This window comes from Fusarium fujikuroi, chromosome FFUJ_chr04, assembly GCF_900079805.1.
Source record: "Fusarium fujikuroi IMI 58289 draft genome, chromosome FFUJ_chr04".
In the NCBI taxonomy this organism is placed as follows: Eukaryota; Fungi; Ascomycota; class Sordariomycetes; order Hypocreales; family Nectriaceae; genus Fusarium; species Fusarium fujikuroi.
In genome coordinates, this window is record NC_036625.1 from 1695561 (window position 1) to 1720136 (window position 24576).

At 49.6% G+C, this 24576-nt stretch overlaps 8 protein-coding genes; 5 read left to right on the forward strand and 3 right to left on the reverse strand.

Annotated features, from left to right (window-relative positions):
• Positions 1-182: 182 nt before the first annotated feature.
• On the forward strand, positions 183-3196 carry FFUJ_13531 (uncharacterized protein; the record flags this gene model as incomplete). XM_023576226.1 has 2 exons in its annotated part: positions 183-254; positions 320-3196. 2 exons carry the CDS (start codon positions 183-185, stop codon positions 3194-3196), a joined length of 2949 nt encoding a protein of 982 aa, XP_023429408.1.
• Positions 3197-4786: 1590 nt separating this feature from the next.
• FFUJ_13532 (uncharacterized protein) lies at positions 4787-7726 on the forward strand (the record flags this gene model as incomplete). XM_023576227.1 has 2 exons in its annotated part: positions 4787-4986; positions 5044-7726. 2 exons carry the CDS (start codon positions 4787-4789, stop codon positions 7724-7726), a joined length of 2883 nt encoding a protein of 960 aa, XP_023429409.1.
• A 749-nt stretch (positions 7727-8475) lies between these two features.
• Positions 8476-9942, reverse strand: FFUJ_13533 (related to protein tyrosine phosphatase phi; the record flags this gene model as incomplete). XM_023576230.1 has 2 exons in its annotated part: positions 8476-9506; positions 9555-9942. The coding sequence occupies 2 exons, from the start codon at positions 9940-9942 to the stop codon at positions 8476-8478; spliced, it is 1419 nt and encodes a 472-aa protein (XP_023429410.1).
• A 1931-nt stretch (positions 9943-11873) lies between these two features.
• On the reverse strand, positions 11874-13688 carry FFUJ_13534 (related to FMP25 Found in Mitochondrial Proteome; the record flags this gene model as incomplete). The annotated part of the gene is made up of 1 exon (XM_023576231.1): positions 11874-13688. One exon carries the CDS (start codon positions 13686-13688, stop codon positions 11874-11876), a length of 1815 nt encoding a protein of 604 aa, XP_023429411.1.
• A 424-nt stretch (positions 13689-14112) lies between these two features.
• Positions 14113-16628, forward strand: FFUJ_13535 (related to conserved oligomeric Golgi complex component 3; the record flags this gene model as incomplete). XM_023576232.1 has 5 exons in its annotated part: positions 14113-14235; positions 14299-14603; positions 14666-15005; positions 15055-15996; positions 16044-16628. 5 exons carry the CDS (start codon positions 14113-14115, stop codon positions 16626-16628), a joined length of 2295 nt encoding a protein of 764 aa, XP_023429412.1.
• A 630-nt stretch (positions 16629-17258) lies between these two features.
• On the forward strand, positions 17259-18358 carry FFUJ_13536 (related to carrier protein YMC1, mitochondrial; the record flags this gene model as incomplete). XM_023576233.1 has 2 exons in its annotated part: positions 17259-17361; positions 17559-18358. The coding sequence occupies 2 exons, from the start codon at positions 17259-17261 to the stop codon at positions 18356-18358; spliced, it is 903 nt and encodes a 300-aa protein (XP_023429413.1).
• Positions 18359-18575: 217 nt separating this feature from the next.
• FFUJ_13537 (related to Rad50-interacting protein 1) lies at positions 18576-21035 on the reverse strand (the record flags this gene model as incomplete). XM_023576234.1 has 3 exons in its annotated part: positions 18576-19051; positions 19103-19397; positions 19443-21035. 3 exons carry the CDS (start codon positions 21033-21035, stop codon positions 18576-18578), a joined length of 2364 nt encoding a protein of 787 aa, XP_023429414.1.
• Positions 21036-23248: 2213 nt separating this feature from the next.
• Positions 23249-24326, forward strand: FFUJ_13538 (uncharacterized protein; the record flags this gene model as incomplete). XM_023576235.1 has 5 exons in its annotated part: positions 23249-23318; positions 23400-23468; positions 23517-23844; positions 23899-24262; positions 24315-24326. 5 exons carry the CDS (start codon positions 23249-23251, stop codon positions 24324-24326), a joined length of 843 nt encoding a protein of 280 aa, XP_023429639.1.
• Positions 24327-24576: the final 250 nt, after the last annotated feature.

The following is a 24576-nucleotide window of genomic DNA, read 5'->3' on the forward strand; positions in this document are numbered from 1 at the left end:
GGGCTGCCCGATACACCGATAATCTCGATTGGCGCATGCAAACTGTTCCCGCAGATGCAGTTGGAAATCGAACTTCGCAACTTTGTCGACGCCGCCGCAGATATCACAACTTCCGCACTTGATTGCTACGCTATATATAAACTTCTTAGCTGTGTCATAGGCTTTGAAGAAATGGGCGAGAAATGCTGAGAAGTGCAACCCGGGAGCTGAGGCGAGGGTGGCACTTGTCGCAAAACGTGACAACCCAAACCAAGGTGAATATCAAAAGCCGAGTTTTCTTTCGTTTTTACGATGTAAAGCTTACAATTAACTCTTTCAGTACGCTTCGCACCTAAACTCAGCCCAAGCCCGCCGATATGTATCCTCTTTGGACGCACTCGAGACCGCCATAGTCAACGGCCGTCGTCTCGACGACTATCAAAAGCGCCGCAAGAAAGTGCTGCCAAAGCGCTTGTACGATCCGGAGAATGCTTTTAAGTTCTCAGACTTCAGTCAAGACAATGGGCGCGGGCGAATTGAGCGACGGTTGAGGATGCTCAAAGGCTGGGTAGAGCAAAGTCCTGCAGTTCTACTTCGTAAATTTCTTGCTCTGGAACAACCGTCTCGAGAAACGCTTTTAGAAATTGCCGCCATCCGAACTGTGCGTCTTCCGGTTGTCGTGATTCAAATGCACCTTCGACAGCAGGTGGAAGCCGACCCCGAAAACAACCGAGATCTTGCCCAAGCGCTGCCAACCAATTCGGAATGGGAAGCCCTGATGAACACCCTTGAATACAGCGGAAATACAGAGGAGCGACTGAACGATTACATGAGTATACTTTTCGCCAAAACCGACGAAGACCGATGCCGACTATTCTTGGCAGATATGTCTCCGAAACCCGTCTTCATGCTGAACTATCTGCTAAGATTGGGATCGGGCATTAGCAAAATCTCGACTTTGGACCAACTTTTGGAGTATGTTCAAGAACGGTTACGCGCTACGACCGAGAAGGCTCGCAAGATCTCCTGGGGTAGAGGACGTGCAAGCAGTGAAATGGAAAGATTCACGACAGAAGATTTCATGATCATCATGGAACGACTTGCCTTTCACTGTCGTCGTATAGAAGCAAGGCGCTTGATTGTGCTTGCCGGTATAATGGCGGAATTCATTTTCAACTACAAAATAGGTTCTACCGAACAGACGTACTGGATGAGATGCAAGTACTTCAATGCCGGCCTGACGGCTATTGCCCGGAATAGCGGATCCGGGCCGCAGCATGCGTCTATACCCTATGCATATGTCTGGGAGGCTCAACGTACTCTTCTGAGAATGTCTGGCAGTCTCCCGGAAGCCCTTTTGGTCGACAGAAATGCGTTCCGCGCAATCAGAACTGTGCTATCCGGGATGCCAAAGAATAGAGACGAGATCCACAACGCCACACGGTATTCAAAGTCATGGCCGCCGTATCTGCGGCCAGCAGACGGTATGGACGAGGCCATGGAAGCAGAAGAGAGCTGGTCTCGCGTTGTCCGGGCAGGGATGATGATGCAGGAAGCAGGATTCTCCAAACAGGAGACTGACAGCGCATTGGATATTCTGCTAGGCTTAACCCCTAGTGGTACCCCAGCAATTCAGCAGCAGGTCAAAATAGATCCGGAGCAAGATCTTTCGGCCTGGCAAGCATCAATCATTGCTACCCGCAACGCCCATGAAGCATGGAAGCAGTTCTGCCAACCTCCAAAAGCTGGCATGACTCCTGGGCTGCCAGAATATGCAGCCATGTTCCGGAGATCATTTGCTCGTGATGCTGATCCAGAAAAAGGCACCTTACCGGGAGACAATTCTCTGAGCCATCCTACAAATGAGGACATGAATTTGACGGAACTGGAGAAGCTGCGACAACAGCCCCCGACACCTCAAGAGTTGTATGAGATGATGAAATGCGATGGATTGCTGCCCGATGAACACATTCTTCACATTCTAGTGGCAAATGCCCAAACTCTCCAAGAAGCTCATCGTTATCTGCGAGACGGAAGCACAGATCACCATAACTACGCTCACTTGTTGGTACCCGAACCATCAGCTGACATGCTGAAGGCTATTCCCCTGCCATTGTTCTCAGCGTATGTGGATGTGCTGTCCAAGACAGTGCACCCCAAAGGCAGTAATCTAATACGCGCCATTAGGCTCGCAGAGCTCCGTGTGGGCCGCAGGAACCAGAACTGGCTACCTCATGTCTGGGCACCTATTATGAAGAATGTCGGGCAGCATCATTATGGTCTGAAACTCACCCTGGAGGCACAGCTTCGTCTGATCATACACCTTGTGGATCGTATCGATGCCGTGCAGGGGATGACTCTATTTCTCTTCAACAGATTTGTGAGAACCCTGCGGAAGATTTTGCGAAGAGAGCTACAGGTGCTGGCGAGCGCTGTGGAAGCCAACAACACCAATTTCAACTTACTTGGCGCCCTTTATTGCAGAAACGCCGAGGAACATGGTACCAACACCGAGACAGACACGGAGACAGGGAGCAACTCAGCTCTGCATCTATTCTGTGTTCTTATTTCACGTATGAAAGGCTTCTATCATGCACTCGTTGCCGAGGAACAGGAGAGGCAGCGACCCGAAGCAGAAGAAACTACAGATCTATCCTTTGTGGATATCATGCGATCACGGCGAGATCCCGTGTTGGCGCCCTTTGCTCATGACCTGATGCAGTCGCTGGCGTTTGCAGGGGAGTATAATGAAATGGCTCAGTTGACAATATGGCTCATGACGGAATGGGGCCCTCTACAGTCACAAGAAGACGAGATGATAAGCATGGAGGAGTTGCCTCACGACGTGGACATGCTGGAGACTCTTTGTGCGTATCGTGCGTTTGCGGAACCCATGTTGACTGACGAAGTGCGCAATCGCGTACGAGACGTCCGATTCCAGATTGGGATCTGGCAATGGCCAGGTGAGCAGATGGTACAGTCGTATATCCAGGCCAATGCCGTTCACGGACATGAAGAGTTGAGTCGAGTTCTCAAGTGGGCTCGCATCCGAGAACACAATCGACAGAATAACCTGCTCACCAATGTCGAGGATTTAGACCTGGATGCCATTGAAAACAAGCATGAGACTGCTGAGCACCAGTTTAGCACCCATGGAGAGTTTAGGAAGAGGTCAGCCCTCCGAAGTGGCGAACAAGGATCATTGCTGGGAACCTAGGGTCTTGGTTTAATATAAACCCAAGATTGATGGCGGAGTGTAGACGCGGTGGCGTTTATCGTATATGTATAGAATATTGTACAACATCCATGAAAAAGGCGTCTGTTGGCTGAAACGACGGTAGAAAAAGAAGCAATGAAATTTCGATGTAAAAGGGATCTGCCTATTTAGTAGCTTAAAGGCTAGGAGCTGAGCCACAGTCCATGTATCTGGCTGAATACTTTTCTTACCCACCTACGCTACTAACAGGCGGCTATCGCCAAATGATGAAGGACCCGAGACGACGGCTCTGGAGGTCATCTATTCTTAACGCGCCACTCAGGGAGGAAGCATGAAAGGGGAAATGAGAAGGGCTGATCAGGTCTAGACCGTCCAGGCCAACTATGGGTCGACCAAGCCGGAAAAAGCATGATTTCGGGAAGAGAAGAGAAGAGAAGAGAAGAAAAGAAAAGAGAAGACCAGGCCAGATTTGCCTATGTATCCATGAAGGCATCACGAAACCCTGTAACAGGCACTAAAAGCCTACAAGGCCGCAGGTCGGTTCAGTGGAGAGGGGACGATTGGCAGCTACTGTAGGTCCCGGCCGCAGTGGAGTCTGTGCCGCCAATAGGAACAGGCCGCGAATAAGCTGTTGAAACAGAGCGCTTAGAGCCAGTCTTTTATAGTACAGCTTGAAAGAGCCGAGACAAGATTGATTGGCTGAGGGTTTTCGGATATTTTCTTGTAAATGTTTTACATGTAAATTGCTGGGGTATTTGGATTGGGCGCCTGTTGATACTCAGGCGTGGCTGGCGGACAGGGCAGGGCTATTCATGGATGGTTCAAGAGAGAGAGAGAGAGAGAGAGACGACCCCAGTGGGCCAATAAAATATGAGATCCGATACGACATGAGACTTTTGTGAGGCGATTCATCGTCTTTTGCTGGCGCTAATTGGACATGAGTGATTCTTAGGGGCAAGCTCTGCATATACATTAACAGAGTGTCACCACCAACTTTGTGTGAATGGTTTCACTCCTAGTACTCTCAGCATACAATACACACTCACTCACTCACTCACTGATTAGCCCTGATCACTTTCGTCTTTTCCTTTTTCTTTTCCTCTTCCTCTTTCTCTTTTTTCCTTTGTCAAGTATTTTCTATCTCTCTCTATTTTGTGTGACTCTCTTTCATACTCAATCTGTTCCTTTCAGTCACCCGCTTTGTTCTTCTTCTACTGTTCGTCATCTTTGACGCTGCGAACAAGCCCCCTTGTCTTCACTGTTTGTGCGTGCTTCAGCACCAGGAAACTGAACAAGTGGCTCTTTTTCTGTTGTGTTGTGTTGTGTTTTGTTCTGTTTGGAGACAATTCCTATTTACTCTTAATCAGCTTGAAGTTGGGAGGAAGCGATATCGACGAACTCGTACATTATTCTTTTCGTGCAACTATCAAACTATTTCAAACGACTTATAACAACTTTGACTCACGAACCGACCAACGATTTTAAACGAACAGATCTTTTCGATTTCACCAACACGCTCATTCTCTTCAGCAAGTCTATACTACTATCGGCATACTCTTCACAATGCGGTGTAATAGATCAAGGCTCGCCATGGCCTTGTCACTCCTTTTGACTGCTCAGTCCGCGCAGGCTGGCCCTATGTGGACGGGTAGAATGTACGGAGAAACTCATAATGCTTCTGCAACTACTGTTTCTAACTCGGGTGACAGAGAAAAAAGAAACCCTGGCGCTTTTCTTGACGTCAGGATGGAAAATTCACAAGCTCCCACTGCAGCTCACGACGGATACGGGTATGGATCAGATTCGGAGACAAATCGTGAGGATTCATATCTAACAATTTATCACAGTAGTGGCAGTGGAGATCAAACTACGCCTCGTCCTGTCTTTGAGACGCTGAACTCAACACCCGAACCGAATCCTTTGCTCTCGGAAAACCAAGGTGACGACAAGAAGAAGAGCCCCTACTCTGATCTCCCCGAGCCCATCGAGGTTATCCCTGTCCAGCCAACCAGTGATGCCTCTGAGCCGACTAGTGAGGCTCAAGAATCGACCCAAGAGCCTGGAACTAAGCCAACTTTTACGCAGAACCCTTCTGCACCGGTTTTCACAACCTCAATCGTGCCTAAGGACCCTACCACTGTGGTTGAGAAGCCAACCTCGGCTGGACAATCAGACTATGAACCTCCCAAAGATACTTCAGTTGTCTCCGAGACTGACCCAGTTACCAAAGAGGTCCCCACCTCTGGAAACGAGGCACCGACATCCCAACCAGTCAACAATGCTACGACTGCAGTGCCCGAGGTTCCTACGACCGAAGCAGCTCAGAAGCCAGAGAATACAGAGACTCAGAGTCTGTCCTCTACCCTCGATCTTGGTACACTTCGACCTTCAGATGGGGGGAAGACTCAGCCAGGCGCCGTTGAAGAGACCACGGCCCCTGAAGCGCCCTCTGCTCCCGCCACAACAGCCCCAGGAAACGAGCAACCCACCTCTGCTGTTGAAGAAGAAACAACTACCTTTGCGTATCAGCCGACCCCTACTGGTTATCTTACAACCAAGGTACCTTCGGATACAGCTTTCCCGGTCAACCCTAAACACCCTACTCAAGTGTATCCCAAGTCTCCCACGACATCTGAAGGCCCCCTGAAGGAGACTTCAGCCCCTGAGGCGGAGTCTTCTGCGGGTACAACTCAGATTGTGTCTGTAGTTCAACCTGGAGAACCCCAGTCCCAGACGACATCTGATGCACAAAGTCAGCCTGCCCCAACTTCAGATGCTGCTCAACCTGAGACCCAGACCCCAGTCTCCGAACCTGCTCAGCCTAGCAATCCTGCTCCGACCTCTGAAGTTCAACAGTCTTATGTTCCTGTGGAAACCCCTGGTAGTCAGCAGCCTGATACTCCAGCTGCTACTACTGCACCAGCTCAGCCTCAAAACCCGGTTCCTACTTCACAGCCTGCTCAGTCTCAGCCTGGCAATCCAGTTTCAACTGCTCCCTCCCAGCCCCAGAACCCAGCTCCTACTTCGGAACCAGCTCAAGCTCAGCCAGAGACCCCAGTTACATCCCAGGTCCAACAGCCTGAGGCGCCTGCAGTCACTTCAGCAGTTCAGCAGCCAGCTCCAGTCCCTTCCAATGGTCAGCCCCAACATCCTGCACCTGACTCCAATACTCAGCCTGCAGTTACCGCTGCACCGCCTACCAGCACCGTCCCTGTCTCTGACCCCTCATCCCCTGTGACGACTTCGGCACCCAAGGTAGTCCCCCCTGGAACATCGGCCAACGGCGTTCCAACCATCAACCCTGGTGTTCCCACAGGAACCAGTGCCATTCCTGCTTCTGCGTATGCCAGCAATGTCGTCGATGCTCGCACATATAACGAGGAATTTGCCAAACTCACACCCGAGTCTTCGTGTATGAAGGGCCAGGCTGCTTGCATTAACGGACAAACCGGTGTATGTGATGACACTGGCAAATTCCAGCTCACACCTTGTAATACCAAAGGCGAGAAGTGCTTCGCTCTTCCTCTGTACAACTTTGAGGGTGGAATCAAGATTGTCTGCGAAGATCCTGCGACTGCTGCTAAAATTCTTGGGGGAACTCCAAGCAGTGGTGAGGAAAACAGTGTTCCCGGAAACGGGAATGGAGGCAAGGAGCAGCCTGCAACTACATCAGCCGCCGAGAAGCCCGCGGTTCCCGTGGTTACTGTTACGACCATAGTTACTGTCGATGACGGCGCAACCCCTGAACCGACTGGAGAACCTGCTAAAGACCAACCTTCTCAGCCTGCTCAACAGCCATCACAGCCACAGCCTGTGCCCGAACAGCCTACCAAACCCGCCCCTGAACAGACAAGCCAGTCAGCTCCTGAGGAGCCTTCTCAATCTCAACCTTTGCCAGAGAAGTCCACTCAGCCTGCCCCTGAGCAACCTAGTCAACCGGCTCAGACGCAGCCAGCCGAGGCACAGCCATCCCAACCATCAGAGGAGAAACCCAGTCAGACAAACCCAGCAGGGCCTTCCAACCCTCAACCAACAAAGGCCTATGAAGATCTACCTCCCACTTCTGCCCCAGTTGCTGAACAAAGTACCACGTCTGTCCCTCTCCCCGGTGGCACAACCTTGACCAAGTCCATCAAGAAGCCTGATGAAGCCAAGCCCACCGGCTCACCAGACGATGATGATAACAAAGGAAAGGACGGCAACGGCAAGGGTAAAGATGGCCATGATGGTGATGATGATAATGATGACAAGCCCACATCGGTTGTTCTTATTCCCATTCCCGACAAGCCTACGGATGCCCCGTCTCCTGCTGCGACAGAGGCTAAAGTCGACAATCAAGGCAGCAAAAATGACAAGAAGCCCGCTGCTGGAACACGCACTGGCGACGATGCTCACGCTACAACCATTGTCGTCGATGGCACTCCGACTGTATCGGTCTACTTCACAGTGACAGTCACAGAAAAGGACCAGGCTACCGTCACCGTCACTGAAAAGGAGAAGGAGACTGTGACGCTGGTGATTAGCGCATAGATTCTGGCGTTTTGAATTCCTACAAAAATTCCTTGCTTGTTTATTTTGCGAGCTATTTAAACATTGGTGAAGCGATTGGGGCGTATTGTGGTAATGAAGTTGATTTATACAGCACAAAGTTGGCACGCGGCCACAACCATTTTAGATTGACAGCAAGATTACGATGATGTTCGAAGATCTAAATCTTGAAAAGAAAACTATGATACATGTCTAAAGACTTAGCCCCCGTGGACATTACTTAATTTCTATTGTTATGCGAAACGTCTTGTCGCCTCTTGATTAAACTGATATATGATAAGAATGCTTGCTGCACCACCAGCCCCTTGTTCGTGCGCTTGGTATCATTTATAATAGATAAACCTCCCCCAAGTCATATCGTCCTGACTTGACTTGGCTATTCCTGTACCGTCGTTATCTCCCCATTATGAGATACGAGCTCTATGTTTGTTTATCATAACCCCTCGAGTCCCGTTCCTGTTCCTGGCCGTGCTTGATCATACACTTGCGCAAAGCAGATTATTATGCACCCGATTGACTCATGACGGGGTAACACTTAAACATCAGCTTCCTCCCAACACAAATATTTTGAGAGCTTGCGTGTCATCCCCAAACCGTAAAGTTAGGTTGCTGCAGCTATCGAGCCCCAGCCCAACCCAGATGCATTCCCGTCCGCGACTCCACCAAATCATTGCAGTTAACGCCAGATAAACAGACTCCATTATCACGCCTCAGTCCTCGGAACCCCGATGCTAGTGGTTGGCTTGCGTAGAGTCGGATACCGAGTCATCTATGAATGGATCGCCAACTTCCAGCCTCTTAGCTGCAGGCTCATTGCCCTCTTCATCGACTCCATATTTATCTTGCCATAGTTTCCGCATAACTTGGTAAATGAACATGAATTGAGGACGGCCCTGAACCATGCCAACACGCTGCTCTCGGAGATGGTCGACTGTCTCAAAGATCAGGTCCGGGCCCTCTGCTGGCTCGTCATACTTCTCAAAGGTGCCCAGTTCTAGCTCGCGCATTAGATGCTCGAGCGTAATGAAAGTGCCGGTTCGGCCAACACCAGCACTGCAATGGATGATTCGCGGGTTCTCGGGCGCGCTCAGCTCGCGAGACTTTTGCATGAGTTCAAAGAAGCCATCGAGATCTTCTAGTTCGGGAACCCCAAAGTCAGGCCATCGTCTATACAGAAGGTGCCACACGATTCGGGGCTCTTGTTCATCCTTCAGGTGCATAAGCAGCTTGCGCTTCTCAATAGCGCCGTCAGCCAGTTCCTCGAAATAATCGTACGTGATCTGGGCCTGCCAGTCATCGTTCCACGCATCGTGTTCATTCAGAGTCCAGATTGGGTGATCTTGGTTATCGGGGAAGTATTGGTGACATTTGACAACTCCACCCTCTGCCATGGTTGTCAGCTGTACGATAACGGCAGGTGAAGACATTTGCTCCGCAATCATGCGCCAGACATAGTCGATTGATGGCTGCGTTGGTCCTTGCATAGCGATGTATCGCAACGGCTCACGGCTAGGATCGGAAGGCGAGGTAAGAGTGATCTCGGAAGCGTTGACATAGTCAAGTTCATCCTCAGGGACCTGCAGTTTGACTCGGTTATGATTCCAAGGCTTGATGTTGATGTAGCGATCCATCACACCCTTCTCCTGGGTGTCAACCTGCTTGAAAGTTCCCCATTTGAACTCTTCATCCCCCTCATTCTTTGTGCCCTCAAGAACTCGGTCTCGTTCCGCCCACGTCAACTCCTGGAATTTGAAATCAACATCTATAAATGTCAGTGCTGATCAATGCGCCACGTCTGGGAGTTGTATACCCTGCATCGAAGATTCCAAAAAGGCAGGAATCCGGGGACCAGACCCCTTTGAATTAGCCAGCGCATCGCCTTCGGCCGTGACGGGTCGACTCTTGACACCGTCGTGGCTCACGACGGCCGGCGGAGGACTGGAAGGCAACTCGACGGGTGGACTGTCGCGCGCTCTCTTTGTGGAGCCGCGCAAACGGAAATTTCGGAATGCGGCCCTCTTTGAGAGCTTGGGTTTTTGTGGTAGGACTTGTTGCCCGTCCTGTTGTTGCGACTGCAAAGTTGCAGCCTGTAACTCGGTGCTGGCGATACTATCGACGGTATCACTGCTGGAGCGTTCGACGGAGGTCTGGATCGTGGGGTTCTTGGGTTTGCGCCTGAACTTGGGGATCCTGTCCATGGCGTCGGGGTTGGGTAGAGACAGGTGTGAATATCCCCGGAAGAAGTTGCGCTTGAGGCTGGTGCTCGTCGCGGTTTTCACCAGAGGCTTGAACAACAGCGACTGCCCAAGTATAAGAAGCAAAGGCGACGGAGATTTGGGCGTAAGAAGAGGAATAGCGTCGGGCCCTCTTGGCTGGTGGAGGTCAGGCAGGCAGGGGTCGGATCCGCGTGGTCTTTGGAGGGGCGCAGGCGCAGTCGATGGCGAAATCGTGAGAAGAGGCGAAATATTACAAGGGTTATATAAATGTTGAGAAGCGGAAGAAGTAGAAGTAGAAGAATAGAGAAGTTGGAGCTGAAGTGAAGAAGAGAGGAGAAGGAGAAGACGTGAGTGGAGTTGATACCGCAAACGGAAAGATTTGGGGTGTAAGAGACAGAGGAAGGAGTAAGGTCAAGCACCTACTAAGCTACCTACCTACCTAGGTAGTAGGTAGTATCTTAGTCAAGGGGTAAAATAAAGGCAAAAGGTTAAGAATAAAAAGGAGTAAGAGTAAGAGGAAAGGAGACTGATTCTTAGTTGACTGTAACGACTGTAAGAGCAGAACAACAGCGTCTATCATAGTAGTAGGTAGTCAATCAAATATTCACGAGGACCTCGAAATCGAAAGAGAAGAAAAAAAAGAGCAACGACGGGATGCGACGTGACGTGACGTGACGTGACGTGACCAAGAGAGACTTGAAACTCAAACTCAGACGTCAGTCATTCAACGCGGGGAAAGGGAAGAGATTGTTCCAAGAATATCTTATCTTACAGCACAGGCATACGCACGCACGCACTCTGATGTAACTTGACTCCTCTCCTCTCCTGTATCGGGAGTGCTGTACCTTGCCCTTTCTTTGCCTTTAATGAACGATCTGCAAGCGATGGTCTAGTCTCGACGTGATAATTAACAGATTTCATCCATTGTTCGGACACGTGCTTATTGTTTCTGTGCTTCAGTCGCAGATCATGCACTCAAATCTAAGTAATCTCAAGGCCAATGTAGAGTCAATAGTTTGCAGGGACTCAAGTGTTGTACCTGGTCTAGTAAAAACTCTTTTTTCTTCTTCTTCTCCAACACTGCAAAGTGGCTCATCCCTGTATCATTTTAGCTGCGTGGCGGCTGCTCCGTTGGTTGTCCACGGATTTCTATTTTCGTCTCAAGGCCCATCCCGTCATGTTGGGTTAATGACGTGGAGGATGGGCCTCTTATCCTGGCAATCAGCTCCCTATCAACCACCATTTTTATCCGTGCTCCTCCACGATCTGTGCCTCATTCTGTTCTATTCTCGATTTTGAAATGAATTACTCAGCGGCATTTGCTTGCGTGGCATCGATTTGATCAACATGATCAATCCTCGTGTTGCTCCCCAGTTTCCACTAAAATGGTTCATAATACATACATACGGCACATTGCTTTTCATGAACCTCTGTGTAAGTGGAAGATATCCAAGGGTGTTCATACGAAAATTGCGAACGAATACAATTGTGAATATGTACCTAAGGATCTACCAAGCTTGGCCAATCATCACCTTTATTAAATCATAACTGTCATTGCTATTGCTGGAAAAATAACCACTTCAGGCATGTTTCCACAATGTCTCAACTTCGTATCATTCACGTGTTTCTACCTACCTATGTTTCATTCCTAGAAAGTAGTGTGAGCCATTCATATGACCCTTCAGACCAATCTGGGTCTTTCAGGTTAGGTCAGCTGAGCTAATCAGTCAATTAATTGGAAGGAATATGCCCAAGTTGAATTTAACATTTAAAGTCATAACTGAATGATCCCATTCCCATTCCCAAACGCCCAATCATATCCGTGCGGATACAATCCGTCGATTAAATGTTTCTTATGATACAATGAGGCGAGCCTGTTCTTACAAATTGAGTTGTTTGCCCTGCTACTCGCTTCACACGGCAGAGTAGATGCCAGTCACGTACTTGCCACACTCAATCTTTTGTTCCAATGAGACCTTTCGGCCCTTTCCACCGTCCAGACGGATTGTCTTGCGAGGAGTCACAGACAGCCGGTGGAAGTCTGGTGAGCCCTCCTTACGAGCATCGGCTGCGCTGTCCAGAGCGGCAATATAAGCTGGAGCGTTCAAGTTGGTTCGTTTTCCGGTGCCAAGCTGATAGTGCTCATTGCCACCCCAGAATACGACGTCTGCTCCCCAGTTGGTCTCGTTCTCGGTCCCTTGACCCGTGACCGAGACTTCGGTGACATTGTCCATGACAGCCGAGCAGTGAGTGGCCCCAACTGACAGAGACTTGAGTTTAATGGGGCTCATCTTGTTGGTTTTCTCGTCAAACTCGAACAGGGACGACAGACCCTTCACCTTGGTCGGCTTGGGCGAGACGTGTGACCATCGACCAGTGCCCAGTGTCCCGTACACTCCTTGGCCGCAAGCCCACAGATCTGTAGTCACAGGAGGAAGCCTTCTCGCTGGCGCAGCCTTTGTGTTGCCAGGAACTGTCGTGGCCTTCGCATCCACAGTGAAGAAAGTATTGTTCCCACCTGCCGCTATGGACGTTACCGTCGGGACAAGCCCAGTGCCCGCGTAAGACAGGTTGGTAGGAACCATTACAGGGGTGTCAGAAACCGAAAGGCCAAAGTCGGTATCGATCCCAAGCTGGCCGAATGAGTTGTCACCAAATCCAAAAATACGTCCAGTTTTATCAAGAACAGCCGAGTGGTAATCGCCAGTTGCAATCTGTGCCACGTCGAATCCCTTTAGAGTTGTGATTTCATGAGGTTGGTCGTAAGGTCCCTTGGGCCTGTTATGCCAATTCAAACCTGCAATACCCATCTGCCCCTTGGAAGGAAACTCGAGAGCACTAGCAGCAGCAGAGAAGACACGTCCTTTGGAGGTGAGCATGAGACAATGCTCCTGGCCGCTGCTGATGTCCTTCACGGTTTCACCATATGATAGACCAGGTGGTGTCAAATTGCGGAAATGTATGTTCTCTCGGGCACCACCAGATCCCCATATAGACCAGGAGGACTTTTTCTGTTCTTCTTTGAGACCACCCTCTTGTTCGTTGCGAGACGCAGGGATAGAATATACATTGCCGCTGCGTGACAGAGCAATGATTCGATCAAGCGAAGCATCAATTTTGACAAGATCTTTGCCTGTAAGTGTAGGCACAGGCGAAGGGTCCTGCTGGTTGTAGCCCAAGCCCCATTGAACCAAATCACCCTTCTCAGTGACAGCTGCACCGAAGATGGATGTCAGCTTGAGATCCCTGAGAACCTTGTCATCAAAGTAAGAAATTCTCCGAGGTACTTTGACATATTTCTCACTGGAGTTTGGATCGATGACCTTTCCAACATTGGAGCCCCAGGCATAAACCCCAGGATGCTCCCAGCTATTCTTAACTTGGAGATGCTGGGAGCTGATAAGATCTCGGTTCTCTTCTTTGGACTTGACCTTCTTGCGAGGCTTCTCAAACTCGAGTTCAGCCTTAGTAGGAACTTCGTTCTTCTCGACTTCAGCGGGTGATGAAGACTTTCCGGTCAATATGGGATAAAAGTAGGCTCCAGCAGCAGCAAGACCAAAGACGGCTGCAAAACTAATGATTTTACCACTGCGGTTGCGAGGAGGTTGAGAATACTCGCTGCCATGATCGTGGGCGTAGCGAACCCATTGGCGCCGAGATATAGTGAGAGGCTGACGAGCTTGGGAGCGAACAACAGCTCGCCCAAGAGTCGCTCGAGAAACGTTCATTTTGAAAACTCGCTAGCAAAGGGATCCAAGTCAATGCAATTGGTAATATCAGCCCTGAGAGATTTCAAATTGCATCAAAAGTTGAACCCAATGTCGCCTCCCGATGAAGGAGAAAATGTTGTGAGGTCATAGAGCTGAAGCTCCGACAGTAGCTAAGTTATTTACGGATAACTAATGGTCAGCAAAATTCTTTGGGCTGTGGCAGGTCTACTGTACTACCTAAAAGACGATGAACTGTGCCACAGGCAGATCTAAGCACGCGCCACATCCATGCTGCAGGGTCTCATGGGTACCTATTGCTCCATATTTTACCGCCATCGGCGGTTCGGCCGCATTAGCTCCGACTTTAACATTCAACGCCTGTTGCGTGGCTTCTAAGGTAAGTTACAGGAGCTCCCGCGAACCCTTGAGCTCTGTCAACACCATGTACGAGGACTCTTGGTATACGCTGATGCCCGACCTGGGCACCAGCAAGAAGAGTCACTCTAATACCCTTAGTCAGAGTCATGGCCACCGTCGCAAGGAGTCTCTGCTCCAACAACCCAATGTATGCCCCCCACGAGTTGGCGGCACCCCGCCATAATTGTTGAAGCTCATAAGATGGGTTTAGGAAACAGGCCAAACACACGAAGCTGCGACGCCGTTGCCAAATGTTTACGAAGAAATCGAGGATACCGACACTCCACCAGAACCGACCGTCCTTCGTCGAGCCAGTTCCTATTCCGACTTCTATCGAGTGGTCAAAGAACAGCTGTCTAAAGACACACGACCACGACCTAAGAAGACCGACAAGCACAGCAGAGCATGGGAAGCTCTGACGCTTTCAGACTCCAGTCAGAAACTTGAAAAACACGACACCATCAGCCTGGACTCATACGATGAGCAATTGCTGGATGCTGGTCAGCAGGAATACTTGTATGCATACTGCGTCATGCGAAGATGGCATTTCTACCAAGACAGCGCTGACCGATACTAAGACTATATCGCGACCAACTCACTGTCACGGAGCGTCACTTAGATGGCCTTATCGAAGATGCAAATGTTACGCTAAAACTCCTTACCGCCTTATCGAACTCTTTCGGCTCCGTCGAGGCGCAAACGTCAACTTTCCAAGCGCAATGCGAAGAACTTTTGCAGGAACAAAGAAGGCTGGAAGTTTTGGCCGACGAAGTCGGCACCGATCTTCATTACTATGCGTACCTCGATAATGCAACAAGACGTCTCAATGCGCCGGGCGCCAGCCGATTGGTTGATGATGCCTCTTTTGGAGAGATGGTCGAGAATATTGACGCCTGCATCGTCTTTATGGAGAATCATGTAAGAGTTCGTCCCATTCACTCTCAAGAGCAGATGCTAATGCAATTAGCCAACATACCGCGACCGCGATACCTATCTCGCACGGTACACTGCGCTTCTCACAAAAGCCCTTCATCTTCTTGAGCATGGCTATAAGACCTCATTGGAAAAGGTATCACCTGAAGTCGGACGTCAGATTATAGCTACAAAATCAGAGTCGGCTCGCCATGCGCTTGCGTATGGTCGTTTCCAAGAGATGATGCTGGACTCGTATGGATTAATACCCAATGTTCACCGCATTATACGCCGCGCATATGATTCTTACGGCCAGCGAAACGAGTCCTGCTCTCACTTCGAGACTTACGCAAATACAGCTAACAACATCATTCATACCCATCTCACGACACGAGACCGCGACTTGAAAGTTTTGACGCAATCTGATATCGCAGAGTTCAATAAAGAAGTCAAGAGCCTGTCGGCTGAGACAGCATCACGGAATTTCATCAAGCAATGCTTCGAACGCATGTACAATGAGGAGAATCTGTTCGTGAAACTCTTCGATCTGGAACCCATATGGACACAAGCAGCAGACTCAGTGTATCAGGCCATCAAACCCATCAACACCACCATTGCTCATCCTGGCAACTTGACGCCATTGGTGACTAACCTCCAAACTGTCCTACAGACTGCACCATTGGAGACGACGTGTAACGTGGTGGGCTTGTTAGCCAATGAATACTTTGGTGCCGATTTAGATGATATGGAGTCGCCATATTTCATCAAATGCAAGCAATACACCTCACAACTTCTTGCCCATCATCTATGGCCCTTGACAGATACAGTTTTTGAGGCGGAAGTCACAAAAACGATCACAAAGGCGCCTGTTCAAGACGCTTCTCTCAAGATCGGACCTGTTGTCGGTGGCGTAGCATCATCAAATGCCCATCCCTTGGTCAAACAAGCCATCAAACTTTTGAGCATGTATGAGAATTGCATGCCTAAAGAAAGATCTGTAAGCGAATTGCCCTCTAGCACTGGATTTGGCTAACGACTTCGCAGTCGAAAAATAGTTCAGTTGTGTTCAATATTGTTCGAGAAACCATTCAGGTGCTCCAACGTGCAGAAGCAAGGATACAGTCATTAAAGGCTAGCACGGATCCTGATCTGTTTATGGTGAAAAACTTGCTCATCATAAAGAACGAGCTGGTTTCGTTGGAGATTGGTGATATCCGAAACCATGGTGCTTCTATGCAGCACTTTGTTCACATCTGGGACACCCTGAGCCCCCAGAATTGGGTCGGTTTCTTTTCTAACATTATCGGCGGCGGTCTGTGGTCTAGAGGCACACCCTCCGTGACAGCGAAAACCTTGACTGTTGAGGATATGAACGAGCAGCTTGACGAGTTACTGCGACAGTCTATCTACAACTTCACACATCGCTGGGGTACTCTGATGAACGACTCGCAGAATAGAAAACCTGGAGTGAAGCCAATCGCGAAGGTGGAGGCTGAACTAGAAAGCTTACTCATGACTGCGTTCAGCAACCACCCTGAAGTGGTTGGAAAACTCAAGGAGGCTATTGAGCAGCATGCGCAGGCGCAGAATGATGCGAAAGACGAGAAGCAAGGAGCGAGACGCTACTGAAGAGAAGGATATTGTGTGTGACAATAGAAGCGAGCATTGACTGATACAAAAGATCCGGACTGACGATCTTTGAATAATGAACAATTTCATATGCACATAATATGTAGCAACTGAATACTGGTATGTCGGTTTCTCGCGGTTCTAGAGCGTAGATCCCGAGTTCCGGCTTTCATTAGCCCGAAGTCGGTGGACACCTTTTCAATGGGCATTTTCAGTATGAAATTGTTAGCAAGGTACATCTTGAGAACGGCCCCCGGAGAAGATGCCGATAAGAGTGTCGGGGAATTACAGTACAGTATCCCACGATTTCCATCAGCGTCTGGCGGGCTCACCTCCGAACTTTGCTTGTACTGTTGTATCTCAACACCGACAGTCCGGGCTCCGTTACCGGCTTTGTAATGCTAGCACGTCATTTGCCGAACGCCCTCCGCGATAAATCAACCCCGGATTGCGATATCGATTCGCGCGCCGTAAGTCTGGGTTTCTTATCTTTTTCTCCCCTTTTGTTGTCTTATCTCTGGCGAGTTTCACCTACTTTCTTCGTTGCATTTTTGCTGTTGAGAGCTTCATCGCTAGCCGAGGAGAAAGGAAGGACAAAGGTGTTTGTGATCATCCCGCTAAATTGAAGAGATGGACGCTCTTGAGCTGGAGTCGGCCAAGCAGAGCCCGGCCATTGAGACGGCCAAGGATCTTTTCTCTGGCGCTGTCGGAGGAATTGCACAGGTCTTGATTGGTATGTCGCGATGTTTCCTTCGTTCAGCTATTGGGGAGTTGGTCAGCGCAAAGGACAAAGAAGAATCCTCTGAGCTGGGGAATGAAGAAGAAAGACCTGGTTCAAGATAAGCTTACCCTCCACCATGAAGTCGTCACCAGCATGTTTGTTTATACAACAGTACGAGTTCAACCCAATGACTAACATTCTCACCTCAGGTCAACCCTTTGACATTGTCAAGGTCCGACTGCAAACTACAACACAATACTCGTCTGCCATCAACGCCGCTACCACAATCTACAAGAACGAGGGTGCCCTCGCCTTTTACAAGGGAACGCTTACACCACTCATCGGTATCGGAGCCTGTGTTTCCGTCCAATTCGGTGCCTTCAACGCTGCGAAGCGCTGGTTCCAAACTCGCAACAACGGAGCCGAACTGTCTTATCCCCAATACGGTGCCGCGGGTGCCTTTGCTGGTGTCTCCAACTCGGTCCTCTCAGGTCCCATCGAGCATATTCGTATCCGCCTTCAGAGCCAGCCTCATGGCGCCGGCCGTCTGTACGATGGCCCTGGTGACTGTATTCGCAAACTCGGAGCTCACAATGGTGTTCTGAGTGGCATCTACCGCGGTCAGGCTGTCACCATCTGGCGAGAGGCTTTCGCCTACGGTTCCTGGTTCACTGCCTTTGAGTATATGATGAACTCGGACGCTGCCCACAACAAAATCGACCGCAAGGATATCCCCGCTTACAAGATTGCCCTTTACGGTGGTCTTGCTGGCGAAGTTCTCTGGCTTTCCAGCTATCCCTTCGATGTCATCAAGAGCAAGATGCAGACCGACGGCTTCGGTGCCAACCAAAAATACGCCACTATGCGAGACTGCTTCGCAAAGACTTGGCGAGCTGAGGGGGCGGCTGGCTTCTGGAAGGGTATCGGACCTACACTCGCGCGAGCTATGCCTGTCAGCGCGGGAACTTTTATTGTTGTCGAGATGACCATGCGAGCTCTTAACAGCTAAACAAAAGCGAACAGTGCGAAAATGAGAAATGGAATCTGGTTGATATTTTGATGCAATGAAACGTATTGGGGGGGGGGGGGGCTCAATGGCTAGAACAAAAAGGGAAATGATATTTTGAGAAGGTCACGGAGAGATTCAACACGTGAGGCATGAGCGATAGGCCTTGAGGAAAGGCATCGAATGCATGATAATATACCCAATTTTAATCTATTTCGTTTTACCACCCTACGTTCTCGTTATTCTCGACACGACGCTGCAGAATGTTTCTTGCGCCTTGCGGTGATAACCCTTCAAGATGGAGTTCCTCGAGTACCTTGCGTGCCTCTTCGTTGTCAGTGAAGACTCGATCGCTAGCGTCCTTGAGTGTCAAGCCACTTGTCTCACCCGCTTCAACCGGAAGACTCAGAAGCTGCATACCCTCAGTCAAGTTATCAAGGACGGATGAACCATTGGGGATGTAGCGTTCGATAGTAGAAACCAAGGCAGCGCCATCGCGACGGAACTGGGCTGCACCATAAGTGGTGAACGACTGACGCATAAGGACACTTTGCCATAGATAATCTTGAAGCTTAACAAGGGCTTCGCGGCAGACGCGGCGGAACATTGCAGTTGAAAGAGCTCTGATGAGAAAGTCAAAGTTACGTTGGAGGATGCGAAGTGGCTCATCAAGTTCTGGCGTAATAGCAAGCTCATCTGCCACCGTGTTAGCTGATATGCTGTGAACAGTACGGCATGCGGACTTACCAAGGATAGCAGTTTCACCAACAGTTGTCCATTGAACACGGGTGGTGTATGCCCGGAAGGCTTTATTGTGCGACTCGACCAAAGCGCCAACGAGAAGTTCTTGAGCAGCCTTGCGTCGCATGTTATAGGCACTCGCTGTCTCATCAAATAGAGCCCCATCTTCATGTTTCTCTCCCACTGCCGTAGACGTGCGGTCCTTCACATCATCGTAACTCATGGTACTCGTAATGTTGTTGCCCTGGCTTGATCTATGCAAAGCTCGAGTCTGAAGTTCATCCCACAAAGAGACAAAGAACTAGAATGTTAGCTTAGTAAGATGACTTTCAGGCGGTTTACATACCTCCTCGTTGCTCCAGTCTTTCAGAGTATTGACAATGTGATCAGCACTGCCAATCACTTTGCAGAGCACCTCGAAACCACCTGTGCCCTCAAGAACAGCGAGGTCTTCCTTATTCGCGGCTAGAGTGCGACCAAAGGTCGTAGACATGCTCTGATAAGCCTGAAGCGAGTCTCGGAGGCGATCGTGATAAGCATCCAAGATTTCAAGTTGAATGCCAATCAAGAAGCGAATTTTGTGCTTGAAGGTACGCACTCTCTCGTACTGACTTGTCACAGATCGCAGAAGATCAGTGACACGCACAGAAGCATATGTTGGCTTCATCTTGCCCTGGAGCGCATAATCGTAATCGATATTGCGAGCATCTTGAGACTCCATGATAGTGTTATATCTCTCAAGAGCGAAATCCTTCTCGGCCTTGAACCACGTATCAAAGTGGTCGTCCAGTATATGTGCGGTTAAGCCAGGCCATCCGTTTTCAACGTCGCCGCCGTCGTAGTTAAACTTGTAGCGAACATTCTCGTCAAATGCCATCAGCTGTGACATGAAACTACTCAGGAAGGAGGGACTCTTGATAGCTTCGAGTGCTACTGATGAGGTCTTCTCCTTCAGCACTGGTAGTAGTGAGGTAATAAAGGCAGAAACAGGGTCGATATAAGCCAGGTTGGTCGCTACAGCAGTGTCCCGGAACTTCTCTGCTAGCAAATAGCCCAGATTATCCCGGAAGAAATCTTCCCATTTCTCAACCAGTGCGATAAACCATGGGAGACAATGAGTTCCAAAAGCCTGGGCACCGCTTGTTGGCTTGTCGCTGAGAAAATGGAAACGAAACTCGGAGACAAAGATGGAGGCCATGATTTCAAATGGTAGCAACGTAACAATCTTGTCGGTGTGTGCTATTTCTGGCTTTTGAAGATCGACGAGCTTCTCAATGCGATTGATCCATTCTTCATCCATCTGCAAATGGGTGTCAATCTTGGGCCACTTCCTCTGCTTCAGGACGGCTTCGAGTTCCCCAGACATGGTGGATTTGATCTCATCCCAAAGTGAAACGGTCACACCTTCGGCATATGCGACGAGGTGAAGGCCCTCCTGGCCAGGTAGGCCTTGTAGCTTTTGAACATGCTGTTTTAACTTGATGTACGGCTCCAATGAAGCTTTGGGGTTCTGAGGCAGAAATGATCTCGCTTCAGCTCTAAGTTTTTCAGCATCTTGCAAGAGAAAAAGGTAGCTCTGGGCACGCTCAACGGCCTTGATCTTGTTCATAGGCGACTTGAGGCGTTCGATGGCTTGATCTGGGGCATCTGAGGCAGCATAGATCTGAGCACGAAGATCAATGCTCTCTTGAAGCTTTTGAAACTCTTCTATACGAGCAGCAAGTGACCCTTGGCGATCATCGGCGGTGCGCCGGGTCTCTTCGAGCACTTTCACAGCTGTATCTAGCTGTGATTGCAGCTGGTTTCGTTGAAGCTCAACATTTGCGACAAGTGTGTCGAGATCTTCGAGGTCGGAAGTAGACTGAAGCTTATCGTCCAGGAAGTCTTCAACTCGAATATCGAGCGACGTTCCTTGGTTATTGGCGGCTACGGCTGCCATGTTATATATAGTGGTTATGCGTTGGTGTTTGTGAGTCTCATAGCGCAACGTAGCTACTCTAAATGACGTGGGAGTGTGCCCCACTAAATCCGATAGCTACATACTTCTTCTAGATACAAGTGATTCTGGAAGCTGAGATGAACTCGCATGATAGTTAAGCGCGGAGTGCAAAGAAGATTCCGGGCGGCGAAGGAATAGTCTGAAACGCCCGACACCGACTTCTGTCGAAGAGAGTCATGATTGAAGTCGATTCGGTAAGTGAAAAGGATCTGAAATTCGCGGGTGGCTGAACGCCAAGCCTGGGGAGTTAGTCGGGTGGCTGGGTTCTCATGAGATGGGGGTTGTCATGATGGATATCACGGCTCTCTCGGGAGCATAAGCTCACGGCACGGTTACAGCGGAAAGAGTTTACATATCATGTTGATCTTGTGCTTCCAGGAGAGGAGTCGTCGTCAGACACTTGAGTAAACAGTTTTGCATTTCATGTGAATTCCGATTGAACCGCGCAGTCTAAGTACAGAGAATTGCAAGGTGTGGTTTAATGGAAGAAGACAAAACTTCAATTCTGTATAGAATACATATAGTCCCTCAAGCTCAAGGTGGTGCCGTCTTGATACGACCGAGACTTTGAAAACTTGGGGAGTAGTTTTCGCCGTGATTCAGTGATCTTGAGTCTTTGTCCACACCGCGTACGGTTTGGTCGCGGGACAGCGTCGTTGGCTCCGACAGAGTGGATAACAATACGACTTCTTAGCTCGAGTTGGGGAGAAAAGACTCCATGACCAAAAGTCGGGGAGTTTCAAGCCAGTTCTCGCTTACTCGGGGTAAATGGGGCAAATAAATTGAGACCGGGTTGTGAATGGGATAACCGAGTAGATGGATCTCAGTCACAGAATATGCCCGAGCACGAGTATTCGAGTGGTGTACTCGGTACGTAGTCCAATAACTTGTCAATTGAGGCTATCGACGTACGTCACAGGGCCAGGACCAGTCCAGGCGGAGGAACAAATAAAAATCTACTCCGATGATACAACTGGTATAATATGAATAGGTCGATAGCCCGACAAAGTACGGAGGAGCGAGAGTCCATTCGAAACGGCGCCAAATCGTCATGACAACTGCATTAAGCTGAGAGAGGTCCCGCTATAGCTTCTATCCTTGGCAACCCTTGGCAAATCTGGGCGCTGACGAGCTCTGGCCGTATAGAAACGCGTCGACTTTGCGGCGAAGCGCTAAGTAAGATCGTAGATCCTAGGGTTCAGGGATCAAGCCCAGGAAGTTGCTCATCTGCGCTGCTGCAGGTCCAATAACACCTTGCCTCTTACAGCTTAGCGCCCGATCGCGTCTAGGCATCTCCTTCCCTCTGCGGCGCCGGTTAGCGGGTTGCCCGGTGCTGAAAGGAGCCCCTAGGCCCCCTGGCCCTGTCTTACCTGTCCCAGAGCTCGCCCAGCTGGCAACTGTGGCTCCACAAGTAAAACGTCACCGTCGCCAGGCCAACGCGAGTAAATAGGTGGCTGGTCACTACACCTCTGCATCGCCCACCGAAAAGTCCAGAGGTTGGTAGTTATCCCAAGTCTTTCCCAGCCATCGCATATCCGCCCAATTGTCTGGTATTGGTATACGAAACTGCTCCGACTAATTGACTGACTGACCGCTTCTCTCCTTTCCTTCTCTCCTTTTCTCAGGAGATTCTCTAACAAAACCAATAAGTCTTCACCCTCGTGAGCAGAACGTGTGAACTGATCTTCAAGGCTCTTGATTTATCGTGGCCAACTCTCAACTTAGCTTGACTTCTTAACTTAACCTCCTTTAACAAGATCTCACTATTGCAGGGCCCGACTTTCGCTCGTTGTCACCAACCGTCGTCTTTAGCCCACATACATTCCAGTGTTTATTGTCTACCGAGACATCGCTTTCTCCCGCCCGCATTCCACCGCTTCTTCACCTTCACTTCGACAAGAACCAGTTGTTCCCGAGACAGATTGACTAATCCAGTCCAGTGGAGGAAGTTCGGGGTCGATCAAAGGATCGCTTCCAGAGGGTCACGCAACCCAGCGGCAACAGAAAGAGCAAGGAAACCAATTGATATTGGTCTTGAGGAACTCGTGTTCGTCGCTCCCTAACTGGGGGACGAGCGCAGACAACTCCGTTGTTTCCCGCTACTACTTCAACCGACAACAAGTTGAAGGAGTGTAGGATCAACATCATTCACGATGGGTTCCGGGACGAGCAGCAGCAGCAGCTCGTCCTCTAGAAGGCAAAAAGTCCAGGTCGGCTGGTATCGTAAGTTACTGTCTGATCTCGGGACATCGATCCAATGTCTCAGCTGATACAGTCCGTATCGCTAACATCCAATTTCACTAGGCTTCGTTCCATTCCTCGGTTATCACCATGTGTTGATGATCCTTATCGCCATCGCCATCATTCTATTATGTGAGCTATTTTACCCCTAAAACGAGATGACCTTTTAACAAAAACAAGCACTGCTTCTCGCTGGCTGTTCATCGTCCTCGCCACTTATCCCCGACATCTTCCTACTATCTATCTACTACAAGGACTACACAGCAGTGCCCGATACAGCCCAGGTTGACTACAACCTCCATTCAGCTATCGAGAACATCGCAGGTGACGCTTCATTGCAAGCTCGCGTTGGCTACTTCGGTATCTGTATCAACCCCGACGGTGGTTCCTGGCTGTGCAGCAACAATGCCACTGCACTGGCTAAGGAGGTCGATGTGGACCAAGATCCTCTCAACCTCATCTGGCTGGCTGCTCAATTCAAAGATATGATTGTATTCCCATATCTCATGTCAGTTTTAACTCCACGTGCACCGAAATCGAGCCACACTAACCTGATTCTCAGTATTATCGCCATCATCTTCGCTTTCGTCTGCCTCCTCCTTCTCGCGACCTTCCCCGGATGGCACGAGGAGACTGATTCAGAAGGCTCTGACCGCGAAGTCAAGCCTTTCCCGTCTCGTCCCGTCTCCCAAATTGCTCTTGCCCTGATCTTCGTCTCAGCCATCTTCGTCCTTGTATCTGTGCTATGGCAACATACAGCGTCCGTAGCCGCCTCGGTTATAGCCCAGGATTTCGGAAACGGAGCTGTCAAGAGTGGCGTGGGTACCAGCGCCATGGTGTTGGGTTGGTTCTCATTCGCCCTACTGATAGTTGTTACTATCGGTCTACTCATTATGATCCTCAGTATAAGCGTTCTCAGTTCGATGGTATAGGATACCTCGAATTCACCTGAGTCATCGCGGACTATTGAGGACTAAGGTTGTCGAATAAAAGTACATATGTCGACTATAATCTTCGACACGAGGATGGTAAGATCAAAGACGGTAAAGGGCATCAGCATCGGAGTTACGGAAATGATTTTGTTTATTTGAAAACGTTGAGCGATCGGTTATAATTTCGGTCTTTCAGCCTCGACATGGGACGGCACACCGTACCACAACGCTTTATTCTATTCATGACATAGCCTGATTCATGACATGATGAGATATCGGATAATCGATACGATGGCCACTGAAAACAG